This window comes from Oncorhynchus nerka, linkage group LG5 (assembly GCF_034236695.1).
Source record: "Oncorhynchus nerka isolate Pitt River linkage group LG5, Oner_Uvic_2.0, whole genome shotgun sequence".
Taxonomy (NCBI): domain Eukaryota; kingdom Metazoa; phylum Chordata; class Actinopteri; order Salmoniformes; family Salmonidae; genus Oncorhynchus; species Oncorhynchus nerka.
In genome coordinates, this window is record NC_088400.1 from 15,571,885 (window position 1) to 15,584,877 (window position 12,993).

At 46.4% G+C, this 12,993-nt stretch overlaps 1 protein-coding gene across 1 annotated transcript in view; it reads right to left on the reverse strand.

Annotated features, from left to right (window-relative positions):
- The window catches only part of LOC135571760 (ephrin-B1-like), a 259,368-nt gene extending 248,624 nt beyond the window's left edge, over positions 1-10,744 (reverse strand). The window contains exon 1 of the mRNA XM_065018405.1: positions 9,720-10,744. Coding sequence (XP_064874477.1) covers positions 9,720-9,955 — 236 coding nt within the window. The 5' untranslated portion in view covers positions 9,956-10,744. The remainder of the gene's footprint in view (positions 1-9,719) is intronic.
- Between the last annotated feature and the right edge of the window lie 2,249 nt (positions 10,745-12,993).

A 12,993-nucleotide genomic window follows, 5' to 3' on the forward strand; every position in this document is an offset into this window, starting at 1 on the left:
AATCTGTAGACATGTGTGGAATTGTCTCTTTCAGGTTTCCAAGGTACGAGAGAGAATGCAGGGCTGTGTGCGTGTGTGTGCGTGTGTGTGTGCGTGTGTGTGTTTGTGCGTGTGTGAGTTAGGCCTCCCAGAGAGCAGCGATTAAGGTGTCAGTCACAGCTGTCATACGGAGCTGAGCAGAGAGCTTTACCCAGCATGCCTTTGGCTGGGCGTTGGGCTGAGACAAGGATGGTCACAGCAGGACTCCCATCAGTCCTGTCTTCCCTCTCCTCACCGTGACTGACCGAGTGGATGGGAAACTGTGTGTGTGTGTGTGTGTGTGTGTGTGTGTGTGTGTGTGTGTGTGTGTGTCGGGCAGGGGAATGGGTCATGCTGATAGTTTGTATAGACGAGTCTGAGCCTGGTGGAATAGGTTAACAGGGGCACACACACACACACGTTTTGGTCAGTGTGTCCTTTCTCCCATGGACAAAGAAATCCTGTGATATATCAAACGTACAACTCTCACACACACACACAACTCATAACTGACACTCACACACACACAAAATTCCTGAAAAAATATTAATGGAAAAATTATAATTTTTTCCTCTCTGCCCCTAATAGTAGTAAAGTCTCCTGCTATTTCCATGCTCCACTAATGGTCCCACTGTTCAAGTGTGTGTGTGTAGTGTGTGTAGTCCTAATGTACTCCATATCTCCAGTCTGATGGATTAGGATGTTAGATAATTAATGGAGGATTGTTACAGCAGCCGTCCATCTGCCTCTCTGACATACTTACACTGACTCCTCAGAGACACAGGAAGAAAGAGCGAGGGGGGTGAGAGTGAGAGGGGGAGGTGAGAGGGAGAGAGGGGAGGTGAGAGGGAGAGAAAGAGAGGGGGATTGAGAGAGGGGGGTGAGAGAGAGAGAAGGGGGGGTTTAGAGACAGAGAGAGAGGGGGGGTGAGCATAGTGCTCCATTCCATTAGGAAAAGACTTCCTAAACCAACATCTCTCTCATAGTGCTCCATTCATAAGGAAACGACTTCCTAAACCAACAGTCTTTCTCATAGTGCTCCATTCATAAGGAAAATACTTCCTAAACCAACAGTCTCTCTCATAGTGCTCCATTCCATAGGGAAACGACTTCCTAAACCAACAGTCTCTCTCATAGTGCTCCATTCCACAAGGAAAATACTTCCTAAACCAACAGTCTCTCTCATAGTGCTCCATTCCATAGGGAAACGACTTCCTAAACCAACAGTCTCTCTCATAGTGCTCCATTCCATAAGGAAAAGACTTCCTAAACCAACAGTCTCTCTCATAGTGCTCCATTCCATAAGGAAAAGACTTCCTAAACCAACAGTCTCTCTCATAGTGCTCCATTCCACAGGGAAAAGACTTCCTAAACCAACAGTATCCAATAGAAGCTTAAAGCCACAATCAGATCAGTAAACAGCTGGTGTTGTCAGCCGGTCAGGAAGTGGATGTTAGCTGAGGAAGCTAGATAGATGTACAGTCACTATTGCTGGTGAGTCTATACTGCAGGAAGACTGCAGGTATACTAAACAGATAGAGAACTCTGTGTGGAAGCTAAAAGAGAGGTAATATGTTTGATTCTTAATAAATGCTCAGTATTATACACCAGCTATAGACGCTGACACATTGCTCTGTCAATATTCATATCTCTTAAGTCAACTTCAGTAAGACAGAAAACCATTTTGGTTCCTCTACCCCTCCCCTAGGTAAACACAGCGATCAGACTGTTCCACCAGGCTACCCCTCCCCTAGGTAAACACAGCGATCAGACTGTTCCACCAGGCTACCCCTCCTTCTAAGTTCTAATAAGTGGGTATGAATTCTCCTGCAGGGTGGCTTTATGGCTGCGGATCTGCAAGGCTGTGTGGCTATGGGTCTGTTTGGCTGCATGGATATATGGCTGTGGGTCTGTATGGCTGTGGGTCTGTATGGCTGTATGGCTGTGTGTCTGTATGGCTTTATGCCTGCATGGTTGTGAGTCTGGATGGCTGTGGGTCTGTATGGCTGTGGGTCTGCATGGCTGCATGAATGTGGGTCTGTATGGCTATGGGTATGTATGGTTGTGGGACTGTATGGCTGTGGGTCTGTATGGCTGTGGGTCTTTTATGGCTGTATGGCTGTGGGTCTTTTATGGCTGTATGGCTACAGGTCTGTTTGGCTGTGGGTCTGAATGGCTGTGGGTCTGTATGGCTGTATGACTGTGGATCTGTATAGCTGTGGATCTGTATGGCTGTGGATCTGTATGGCTGTGGATCTGTATGGCTGTGGATCTGTATGGCTGTGGGTCTGTATGGCTGTGGGTCTGTATGGCTGTGGGTCTGTATGGCTGTGGATCTGTATGGCTGTGGGTCTGTATGGCTGTGGGTCTGTATGGCTGTATGGCTGTGGGACTGCATGGCTGTGGGTCTGTATGGCTGTGGGACTGTATGGCTGTGGGTCTGCATGGCTGTGGGTCTGCATGGCTGTGGGTCTGCATGGCTGTGGGACTGTATGGCTGTGGGACTGCATGGCTGTGGGACTGTATGGCTGTGGGACTGTATGGCTGTCGGACTGCATGGCTGTGGGTCTGTATGGCTGTGGGTCTGCATGGCTGTGGGACTGCATGGCTGTGGGTCTGTATGGCTGTGGGTCTGTATGGCTGTGGGACTGTATGTCTGTGGGACTGTATGGCTGTGGGACTGCATGGCTGTGGGACTGTATGGCTACGGGTCTGTTTGGCTGTGGGTCTGCATGGCTTTTGGTCTGTATGTCTGTGGGTCTGTATGACTGTGGGTCTGTATGGCTGTATGACTGTGGGTCTGTATGGCTGTATGGCTACGGGTCTGTTTGGCTGTATGTCTGTGGGTCTGTATGACTGTGGGTCTGTATGGCTGTATGGCTACGGGTCTGTTTGGCTGTGGGTCTGTATGTCTGTGGGTCTATATGGCTGTGGGTTTGTTTGGCTGTGGATCTGTATGGCTGTATAGCTGTATGGCTGTGGGCCTGTATGGCTGTATGGCTGTGGGTCTGTATGGCTGTGGGTTTGTTTGGCTGTGGATCTGTATGGCTGTGGATCTGTATGGCTGTGGGTCTGTATGGCTGTATGGCTGTGGGTCTGTATGGCTGTATGGCTGTGGGTCTGTATGGCTGTGGGTTTGTTTGGCTGTGGATCTGTATGGCTGTGGGTCTGTATGGCTGTATGGCTGTGGGTCTGTATGGCTGTATGGCTGTGGGTCTGTATGGCTGTATGGCTGTGGGTCTGTATGGCTGTGGATCTGTATGGCTGTGGATCTGTATGGCTGTGGATCTGTATGGCTGTGGGTCTGTATGGCTGTATGGCTGTGGGTCTGTATGGCTGTGGGTCTGTATGGCTGTATGGCTGTGGGACTGCATGGCTGTGGGTCTGTATGGCTGTGGGACTGTATGGCTGTGGGTCTGCATGGCTGTGGGACTGCATGGCTGTGGGACTGCATGGCTGTGGGACTGCATGGCTGTGGGACTGTATGGCTGTGGGACTGTATGGCTGTCGGACTGCATGGCTGTGGGTCTGTATGGCTGTGGGTCTGCATGGCTGTGGGACTGCATGGCTGTGGGTCTGTATGGCTGTGGGTCTGTATGGCTGTGGGACTGTATGTCTGTGGGACTGTATGGCTGTGGGACTGCATGGCTGTGGGACTGTATGGCTGTGGGACTGCATGGCTGTGGGTCTGTATGGCTGTGGGTCTGCATGGCTGTGGGTCTGCATGGCTGTGGGTCTGTATGGCTGTGGGTCTGTATGGCTGTGGGACTGCATGGCTGTGGGACTGCATGGCTGTGGGTCTGCATGGCTGTGGGTCTGTATGGCTGTGGAACTGCATGGCTGTAGGACTGCATGGCTGTGGGACTGTATGGCTGTGGGTCTGTATGGCTGTAGGACTGCATGGCTGTGGGTCTGTATGGCTGTAGGACTGCATGGCTGTGGGTCTGTATGGCTGTAGGACTGCATGGCTGTGGGTCTGTATGGCTGTAGGACTGCATGGCTGTGGGACTGCATGGCTGTGGGACTGCATGGCTGTGTGTCTGTATGGCTGTGGGACTGTATGGCTGTGGGACTGTATGGCTGTGGGACTGTATGGCTGTGGGTCTGTATGGCTGTAGGACTGCATGGCTGTGGGTCTGTATGGCTGTGGGTCTGTATGGCTGTGGGACTGTATTTCAATGTTTGGTTTGTTAAATGTGATCTGCCACTCCATTTTTATACACTGAACAAAAATATAAATGCAACATGAAACAATTTCTAAGATTTTACTGAGTTACAGTTCATAAGGAAATCAGTCAATTGAAATAAATTCCTTAGGTCCTAATCTATGGATTTCACATGACTGGGAATACAGATATGCATCTGTTGGTCAGAGATACCTTAAGAAAAGGTCAGGGGTTGGATCAGAAAACCAGTCAGTATCTGGTATGACCACCATTTGTCTCATGCAGCGCGACACATCTCCTTCACATAGAGTCAATAAGGCTGTTGATTGTGGCCTGTGAAATGTTGTCCCACTCTTTTCAATGGCTGTGCGATGTTGCTGGATATTGGCAGGAACTGGAACACACTACCATACACTTCGATCCAGAGCATCCCACACATGCTCAATGGATGACACGTGTGGTGAGTGTGCAGGCCATGGAAGAACTGGGTCATTGTCAGCTTCCAGGAACTGTGTACAGATCCTTGTGACATGGGGCTGTGTATTATCATGCTGAAACATGAGGTGGTGGTGGATGAATGTCACAACAATGGGCCTCAGGATCTCATCACAGTGTCTCTGTGCATTCAAATTGACATTGATAAAATGCAATTGTGTTCATTGTCAGTAGCTTACACCTGCCCATACCATAACTCCTACGCCACCATGGCCACTGACATTTAATTATGTGGCAACAGCTCTGGTGAACATTCCTGCAGTCAGCATGCAAACTGCACGCTCCCTCAAAACTTGAGACATCTGTGTCATTCTGTTGTGTGACAACACTGCACATGTGTACCATGCTGTTTAATCATCTTGTTGATATGCCACACCTGTCAGGTGGATGGACTATCTTGGCAAAGGAGAAATCTTCACTGACAGGGATGTAAAAAAAATTGTGCACAAAATTTGAGAGAAATAAGGCTTTTGTGCATTTGGAAAAATTCTGTGATCTTTTATTTTAGCTCATGGAACATGGGACCAACACTTTACATGTGTCACGGTCGTCCTCCTCTTCATCTGAAGAGGAGAGGCGAGAAGGATCGGAGGACCAAAATGCGGCGTGGTATGTGTTCATCATTAATTTTAATAAAGAAAACACTGAAACACTATACAAAAACAATAACCGAAATAACAACCGTGAAGCTAATGAGAACTGTACTGAAACAAGCCATCAACATAGACAATCACCCACAAACAAACAGTGCAACCCAGGCTACCTAAGTATGATTCTCAAGCAGAGACAACTAATGACACCTGCCTCTGATTGAGAACCATACTAGGCCGAAACATAGAAATCCCCAAATCATAGAAAATAAAACATAGACTGCCCACCCCAACTCACGCCCTGACCATACTAAATAATGAATACAAAACAAAGAAAATAAAACATAGACTGCCCACCCCAACTCACGCCCTGACCATACTAAATAATGAATACAAATCATAGAAAATAAAGGTCAGAACGTGACAACATGTTGCGGTTATATTTTAGTTCAGTATAGATGGTTAGCAATATAACATATAATATAATGGTCTTGAGTGGCAACAAATCTGCACAATAGCTGATTCGCTTTCCATACAACCCCTCCTTTCCATACACCCCCTCTTTTCCCATACACCCCCTCCTTTCCATACACCCCCTCTTTTCACATACACCCCCTCTTTTCCCATACACCCCCTCTTTTCCCATACACCCCCTCTTTTCCCATACACCCCCTCTTTTCCCATACACCGGTCACCATATTGGGTTGCTTTTCAACAGGAAAAGTTTTTTTTTAAATCACTAGAGGGCGTCTTTAATGTAGCCAAAGTTTACAGGTTCCCACTCCCCTGGGAAACACTGATCAACACTTTGGTTCTTACCCTGTCACAATAACACTTCTATACCGATCCTATTAGTATTCTAATTCCTAATTCTATGAATGCCTCCCTGACTGTTTCATTTGTTGTCATGTTTAACAACTGTATTCAATGTGCCCGCTATTATCCATTAGGAACATTGGTTGAATCAACGTTGTTTCCACTTCATTTCAATGAAATGACGTTGAACCAACATGAAATAAATGTTGAATTGACGTCTGTGCCCGGTGGGTTCCTTCTAACTATATAATTAGAATAATCATTCTATTTCCATGATTCCTACAGTTCACCCAAGTGTTTTGATCTAAATCGTAAGTCAAATCGCATTTGTAATATTTGGTTAAAAATAAGGCCTAGATTTTTTGCCCGATATGTGCAGCCCTTTGTGGCAGTGTGGAAACGATCTCAAATGAAACCAACTTTTATGATGAAGTTGAATTGAACAGTATAAAACAATCAGAATGGAGAAAGAACCATTGAAATAATTTTGAATGTATGTGTTGCCACCCTAGGATCACTCACTACTCATAAAGAAAATGTGAAACTTTTACTAATCAAAAACATAAAATACTGTCATAATGTAAAAAGTATTGTGAAATGACATTTTGTCCATATTGCCCAGCACTAAGTGAATGTACTGAAGGTTGGAATCTCATCGATCAACCATTACCCAATTTTCCAAATGACATCTCTCTCTTTCTCTCCCTCAGAGCAGCCTAGCATCTCCTCTTCGTGTACATAAGTCCATTGTAGAGCATTGAAGATCACCCTGGAGGACTGAGATGTTTCATCTCAATGGAATCAGCTGTAATAAACACAAGATAGGGTAGTGCACGATATAGGGAATAGGGTGCCATTTGAGACACAAAGTGTCCTGCTACATGTCAGCTTGGCAATGGTCAACCGAGCATTCAGCATGCTCTGTCCATTCTCCATATGTATTCCATTAGCTGTAATCTATGGAGGTTAGCAGAGAGAGGTGAGGCGAGGAGAGAGGATGGAGAGGACGAGAAACTTTATAGGCCGTCAGGTGAGAAGTAGAAAATAGACGAAAGGAACATTAGGAGTTTTGTTCGTCTGCCCCTGCCATTGACATAATGGACGCTAGAAGTCAGCCAGAGTAGAGGTCAGCCAGAGTAGAGGTCAGCCAGAATAGAGGTCAGCCAGAGTAGAGGTCAGCCAGAGTAGAGGTCAGCCAGAGTGGAGGTCAGCCAGAGTAGAGGTCAGCCAGAGTAGAGGTCAGCCAGAGTAGAGGTCAGCCAGAGTAGAGGTCAGTCAGAGTAGAGGTCAGCCAGAGTAGAGGTCAGCCAGAGTAGAGGTCAGCCAGAGTAGAGGTCAGTCAGAGTAGAGGTCAGTCAGAGTAGAGGTCAGCCAGAGTAGAGGTCAGTTAGTGAAACTGACCCATTGACATAATGAACGCTAGAGGTCAGCCAGAGTAGTGGTCAGTTAGTGAAACTGACCCATTGACATAATGAACGCTAGAGGTCAGCCAGAGTAGAGGTCAGTTAGTGAAACTGACCCATTGACATAAAGAACGCTAGAGGTCAACCAGAGTAGAGGTCAGTTAGTGAAACTGACCTATTGGCATAATGAACGCTAGAGGTCAGTCAGAGTAGAGGTCAGTCAGTGATACTGACCCACTAACCAAAGACCAGACTTCACTGATCAATTGACCTTGGTGGTCATAAAAATGCACAGTGTCATGCTGGTGCGTTGCCAATCACGCTAAATCTTGAACCTGTGATGTTAACAATTAATACATTGTACTTCTGTGTACTTCTGTGTAGCAGTTTGTGACATCTGCCGATGTAAAACGTGCTTTATAAATATATTTGATTTGCGCATTTACCAAAAGCTGCAGAAAACTATTTCAATACACAGGCCATGTGATGTGGGTGTAAAGAGAGAGACTCAGTCTGTGAGTGATAAATATTACCAGAACACATTATTTTACTGCCAGTAGCCTCGAGATGGCTCACTGAAACTATAATTAGGAAAGTGTGCGCGCAGGCAGCCAAAGCTTGTTCAGCGCGTGCACAGGCAAGGCTTTCTCTCTCGCCAGGGCATGTTCAGAGTTCGAGACTAACTGGGGAGACATTTTATTTCCTTGAGTGAATTACGCGAGTTGGAAGCTAACCTACAGTACACCTTGACACTTGCCACCCGTTCACCGGTGGCTTTTTTTCTCTTCTCGTTCCGCTGCCTGCGCGCGCTGTTCATTCTACCATAAACTGGAGTGCTGGAGAGGAAAATACACACTGGGACGCTGTTATATCTTAAAAGAAGGGGTGTTCTACCCTTTATTGCCCAGGGACCCCCTCCCAGACCAACCGGTGACAGAGGAACCTCCAACATACATTAGCTTTAAAAAAAAGAATGAATGTCTTATCATCAGGTGAATGAAAAGGAAAGGAGAAGTAATCAGCATTTTAAATGAATATATTTTGTGGATAGTTTTCATTATTTTTACCTCCTATATTATAATTGGCAGAGGAAGTGTAACAGCCTATTAGCTACAAAGGTAACTCCAAACACACTCGCCAAATGCAGCTGTTTAAGCTGGTTAAAGAAAGTCAGGGTTACTTGCCGTACTCACTGGTAGCGGGTGCGTTTTCAAAGTGGGTGTAATTTGCTAATATTGGGAGTTGAGAAATTGAGTTGACATCATTAGAAAGAAGATATTCTCCTCTTTTCTACTGTATGTAGGCTATACAATTCAAAATTCGTTTACTATGTTGTTGCCAGCAATATTCATTTAAAAAAACACATTTAAATGAAAACATATAGGCTATTTTCCTGAAGTACCCCCGGTTGAATACCGCTGTCTTAAAGATATCATCCTTAGTTGCCACATCATTATTTTTCATGTATAAACAGGGATGGAATTGATGTGTTTTCGGCACTAGCCAGCGGGGTTAGCAGACTGCAATTTTTACTAGCCTGGGTCCAATATATGTGACATGCAATATTTGAAAATACTAAATTCCACTAGCCAGTCTAGCGGGCTATCTTCATTTCCATTGATTCTTGAAGAATATAACTTGTAAATGCCTCCTGAGTTTAGTTCCGCTGTCGGTCCCCATCAGGACACAACATATAGCCTACGCTTGTTTTACTTCTACGCCAATGTTTGTAAACAAAGTAAACAAGACTCAAAACATGGTTTAAACTATCATTTTTATATAATGGATAGTCAGTCCTTGCATCCATAGCTCTGACTATGAATTTGAGAGTGGTTACATTTCTCCAGGCCCATCCTAGCTTTCAGGAATGTGCCAAATACACAATGCTATCCGTAACATATTGGTCTGACTTCTGATCGCATTTCTGACGTGTAGACTAGGCCTACATTCACCTCCAATCTCAAGACACAACTTTGGGTAAGAAATGTAGTTCAGGCCAATGCGCGTCATGGGTGCCAACTTGATGTGTCATCATCATTGGAAAAGAGCGAATTTGAAGACAGGTTTAAACTTCCCCTTCTCCACACACAAAGCGAATTTGAAGACAGGTTTTAACTTCCCCTTCTCCACACACAAAGCGAATTTGAAGACAGGTTTTAACTTCCCCTTCTCCACACACAAAGCGAATTTGCTAAATCTGACACTCTATTGACTTTAAATATGACACTTACTTGGCATTCTGAGTGCTCCACATGATAGTTTCCAGTGATTTGGCGTCAGAAGGTAACGTCGACCTAAACACGACAATAAAGATCCAGAGGTAACATTTCCAACACGCGACCCCTGCCATTCTCACAACCGGGAGACAGAGTGAGCCGGGAGAGCACCGGACCCGCCGTGCGCGTGGCGGTGCAGTAGCCGCTATCTGCTTTCTTCTGTGGCTTGTGTGTTTGTCAGTCGGGTGCATATGAGGTCGATGTTAGATACATGTCTCTCTGTCCGACGTGTCTTCAGATCCCCGTTCAAACCTCTGCTGTCCTTGGTTGAACCGTCCGCAAAGCGCTCGTGTCAACAGCGGTTGGCTCTAAATTACGGTTTTTAAGAGGTTCAAGGCGGGATGAAAGCCAAAGTGATACCGTTGACTTGCAGCTGAGAAACGGGGGAAGTTCTTTCTTCGCGTATGTTCCCTAATGTCACACCGATCCGGTTCCTCGTTAGATCAGGTAACCTATACCGAGGTTTCTCTGCAGGCTAGTACTGCGGTCAGGAGGGTAGCCTAACGGCCGATGTCTTTGTCAGGTGAATACCATCTCCCAGCAACGCTCTCTGTATCTGTCGCTTTACTTCATAGAATAGATGACAACACGCATCCATCAGTCAGAACACACTTTATCCGTCTTTTCTCCTCATCCCACCCTTCTCCTCTCTTCCCCCAGAGCAGGGGAACTGATGTGACTTAATGTAGTGAATATTTCCTATTCGTCCTAGATAGAACATGTGAGAGGTCCAATTGAGCTGGAGCATGTATTCGTGCATGCACTGCCCGGATGCCCACCACGCAGCAGTAGGCCTGGCTTTAGCAATGTCCTCTTTGTCCCTGAGTCTAGAGTTATTTATTGTACAGTAGGCTGGTAGACGAGGGACTCATAGTTAGAAGTGGTCTAGTCTACCACGGGTCAGGACTTGCTCTCTCTCCCTCCTCTGTCTCTCTCTCGTTCACTGCTTGGAACCAGACGTCCCCCGCTTTGCGCCTCTCCTTGAGCTAAACCGTAACCTGATGCCCGGGCGCGCGGTAGACAGCCCACCATATCATCCGCCGCCACCAATCAGATAGCTCGGTCCGGAACTCGGGCATCGATGTGTGTGTGTGTTCCGGTCCATTACTCCAGTTCATTGCCCTGAAAGCCATTTAAAACTCCCCCCTTTAAAATAAATATGTGTGAACATGGCAAAAGTAAACATGTTGGCTAATGCAATGACTTATCCATTAGAAATTACATAGAGAAACATTTGTAGAATTACAATGATTTTAAAATCTTTAGGCTATCTCAAGCATGTTTATTCAAAAAGAGTGGTGTGAATTGATCCTCTGAATCAGTCTAAGCATCAGTCTAACTTCACAGGAACCTATTGTTATACACAGTAGGACAGTGTTCCCCAACTGGTGGTCTGCAGCTCCCCAAGTTTTCTGAGAAAAAACGATCTGTTCCAAAGTATTCATACGTTTATGTGATCATATACAAATGTAAGCAAGGTTTGAAATTATGTTTTAGTCAAATATATATGTTTGTGTTTTTTTGTGGTCAATTTGCAGTCTGCCAATTATTTGTAATTATGTTTGGCCTCCTTCCCATCCACTCAAGAAATAAATCGGTCTGCGGCTGAATGTAGTTGATGATCCATTGATGTTGAGGAGAAAATGCTAGACACTTAATTGATCATGTCCATATCTGTGCCTCCTGTGTGTGTGTGTTCACTATAGGTTTGAGCTGGTGCATTTGTATAATCAACATTGCCCCCTAACGGTTGAGGAGAGATCAATCAATAGATCACCAGGAGACAACAGACTAACCTAAGAGCAGAAAGATAGCAGGCATTTGCAGGTACATGATCATATGTTTGGGGAATTAGTCATTGCATACTGGAGCTAGAGTCCATACATTTGTATTGTAGGTCTTCTACAGAGGGGCAAATCAAATTCACAACAGGGCTGGAACAAGAGGACAGTTGACCACTGGATGTGTCCCCAATGACACACTGTTGACCACTGGATGTGTCCCCAACGACACTCTGTTGACCACTGGATGTGTCCCCAATGGCACCCTGTTGACCACTGGATGTGTCCCCAATGGCACCCTGTTGACCACTGGATGTGTCCCCAACGACACCCTGTTGACCACTGGATGTGTCCCCAACGACACCATGTTGACCACTGGATGTGTCCCCAACGACACCCTGTTGACCATTGGATGTGTCCCCAACGACACCATGTTGACCACTGGATGTGTCCCCATCGGCACACTGTTGACCACTGGATGTGTCCCCATCGGCACACTGTTGACCACTGGATGTGTCCCCAACGACACCCTGTTCACCACTGGATGTGTCCCCATCAGCACTCTGTTGACCACTGGATGTGTCCCCAACAACACCATGTTGACCACTGGATGTGTCCCCAACGACACACTGTTGACCACTGGATGTGTCCCCATCGGCACACTGTTGACCACTGGATGTGTCCCCAACGACACCATGTTGACCATTGGATGTGTCCCCAACGACACCCTGTTGACCATTGGATGTGTCCCCAACGACACCCCGTTGTTCCTAATTCCCTTTGGGCTCTGGTCAAATGAAGCGCTCTATGAAGGGAATAGGCTGAAGTTCGGGACACAGACCTGGTCCACATTCTACATGAACAGAAACATGGTGCTACACCCTGAGACTGAAGTCTGCGGTTCCCCAACACTCATTAACAGTCAGATAACAGTCAGAAACACTCATTAACAGTCAGATAGCACTCATTAACAGTCAGATAACACTCATTAACACTGAAACTATGACATCAGGACATGAGCCCTAAGACCATGCCTCAGGATTACCTGGCATGATGACTCCTTGTTGTCCCCAGTCCACCTGGCCGTGCTGCTACTCCAGTTTCAACTGTTCTGCCTGCGGCTATGGAACCCTGACCTGTTCACCTGGCCGTGCTGCTGCTCCAGTTTCAACTGTTCTGCCTGCGGCTATGGAACCCTGACCTGTTCACCTGGCCGTGCTGCTGCTCCAGTTTCAACTGTTCTGCCTGCGGCTATGGAACCCTGACCTGTTCACCTGGCCGTGCTGCTGCTCCAGTTTCAACTGTTCTGCCTGCGGCTATGGAACCCTGACCTGTTCACCTGGCCGTGCTGCTGCTCCAGTTTCAACTGTTCTGCCTGCGGCTATGGAATCCTGACCTGTTCACTGTGATTACTATTACTTGACCATGTTGGTCATTTATGAACATTT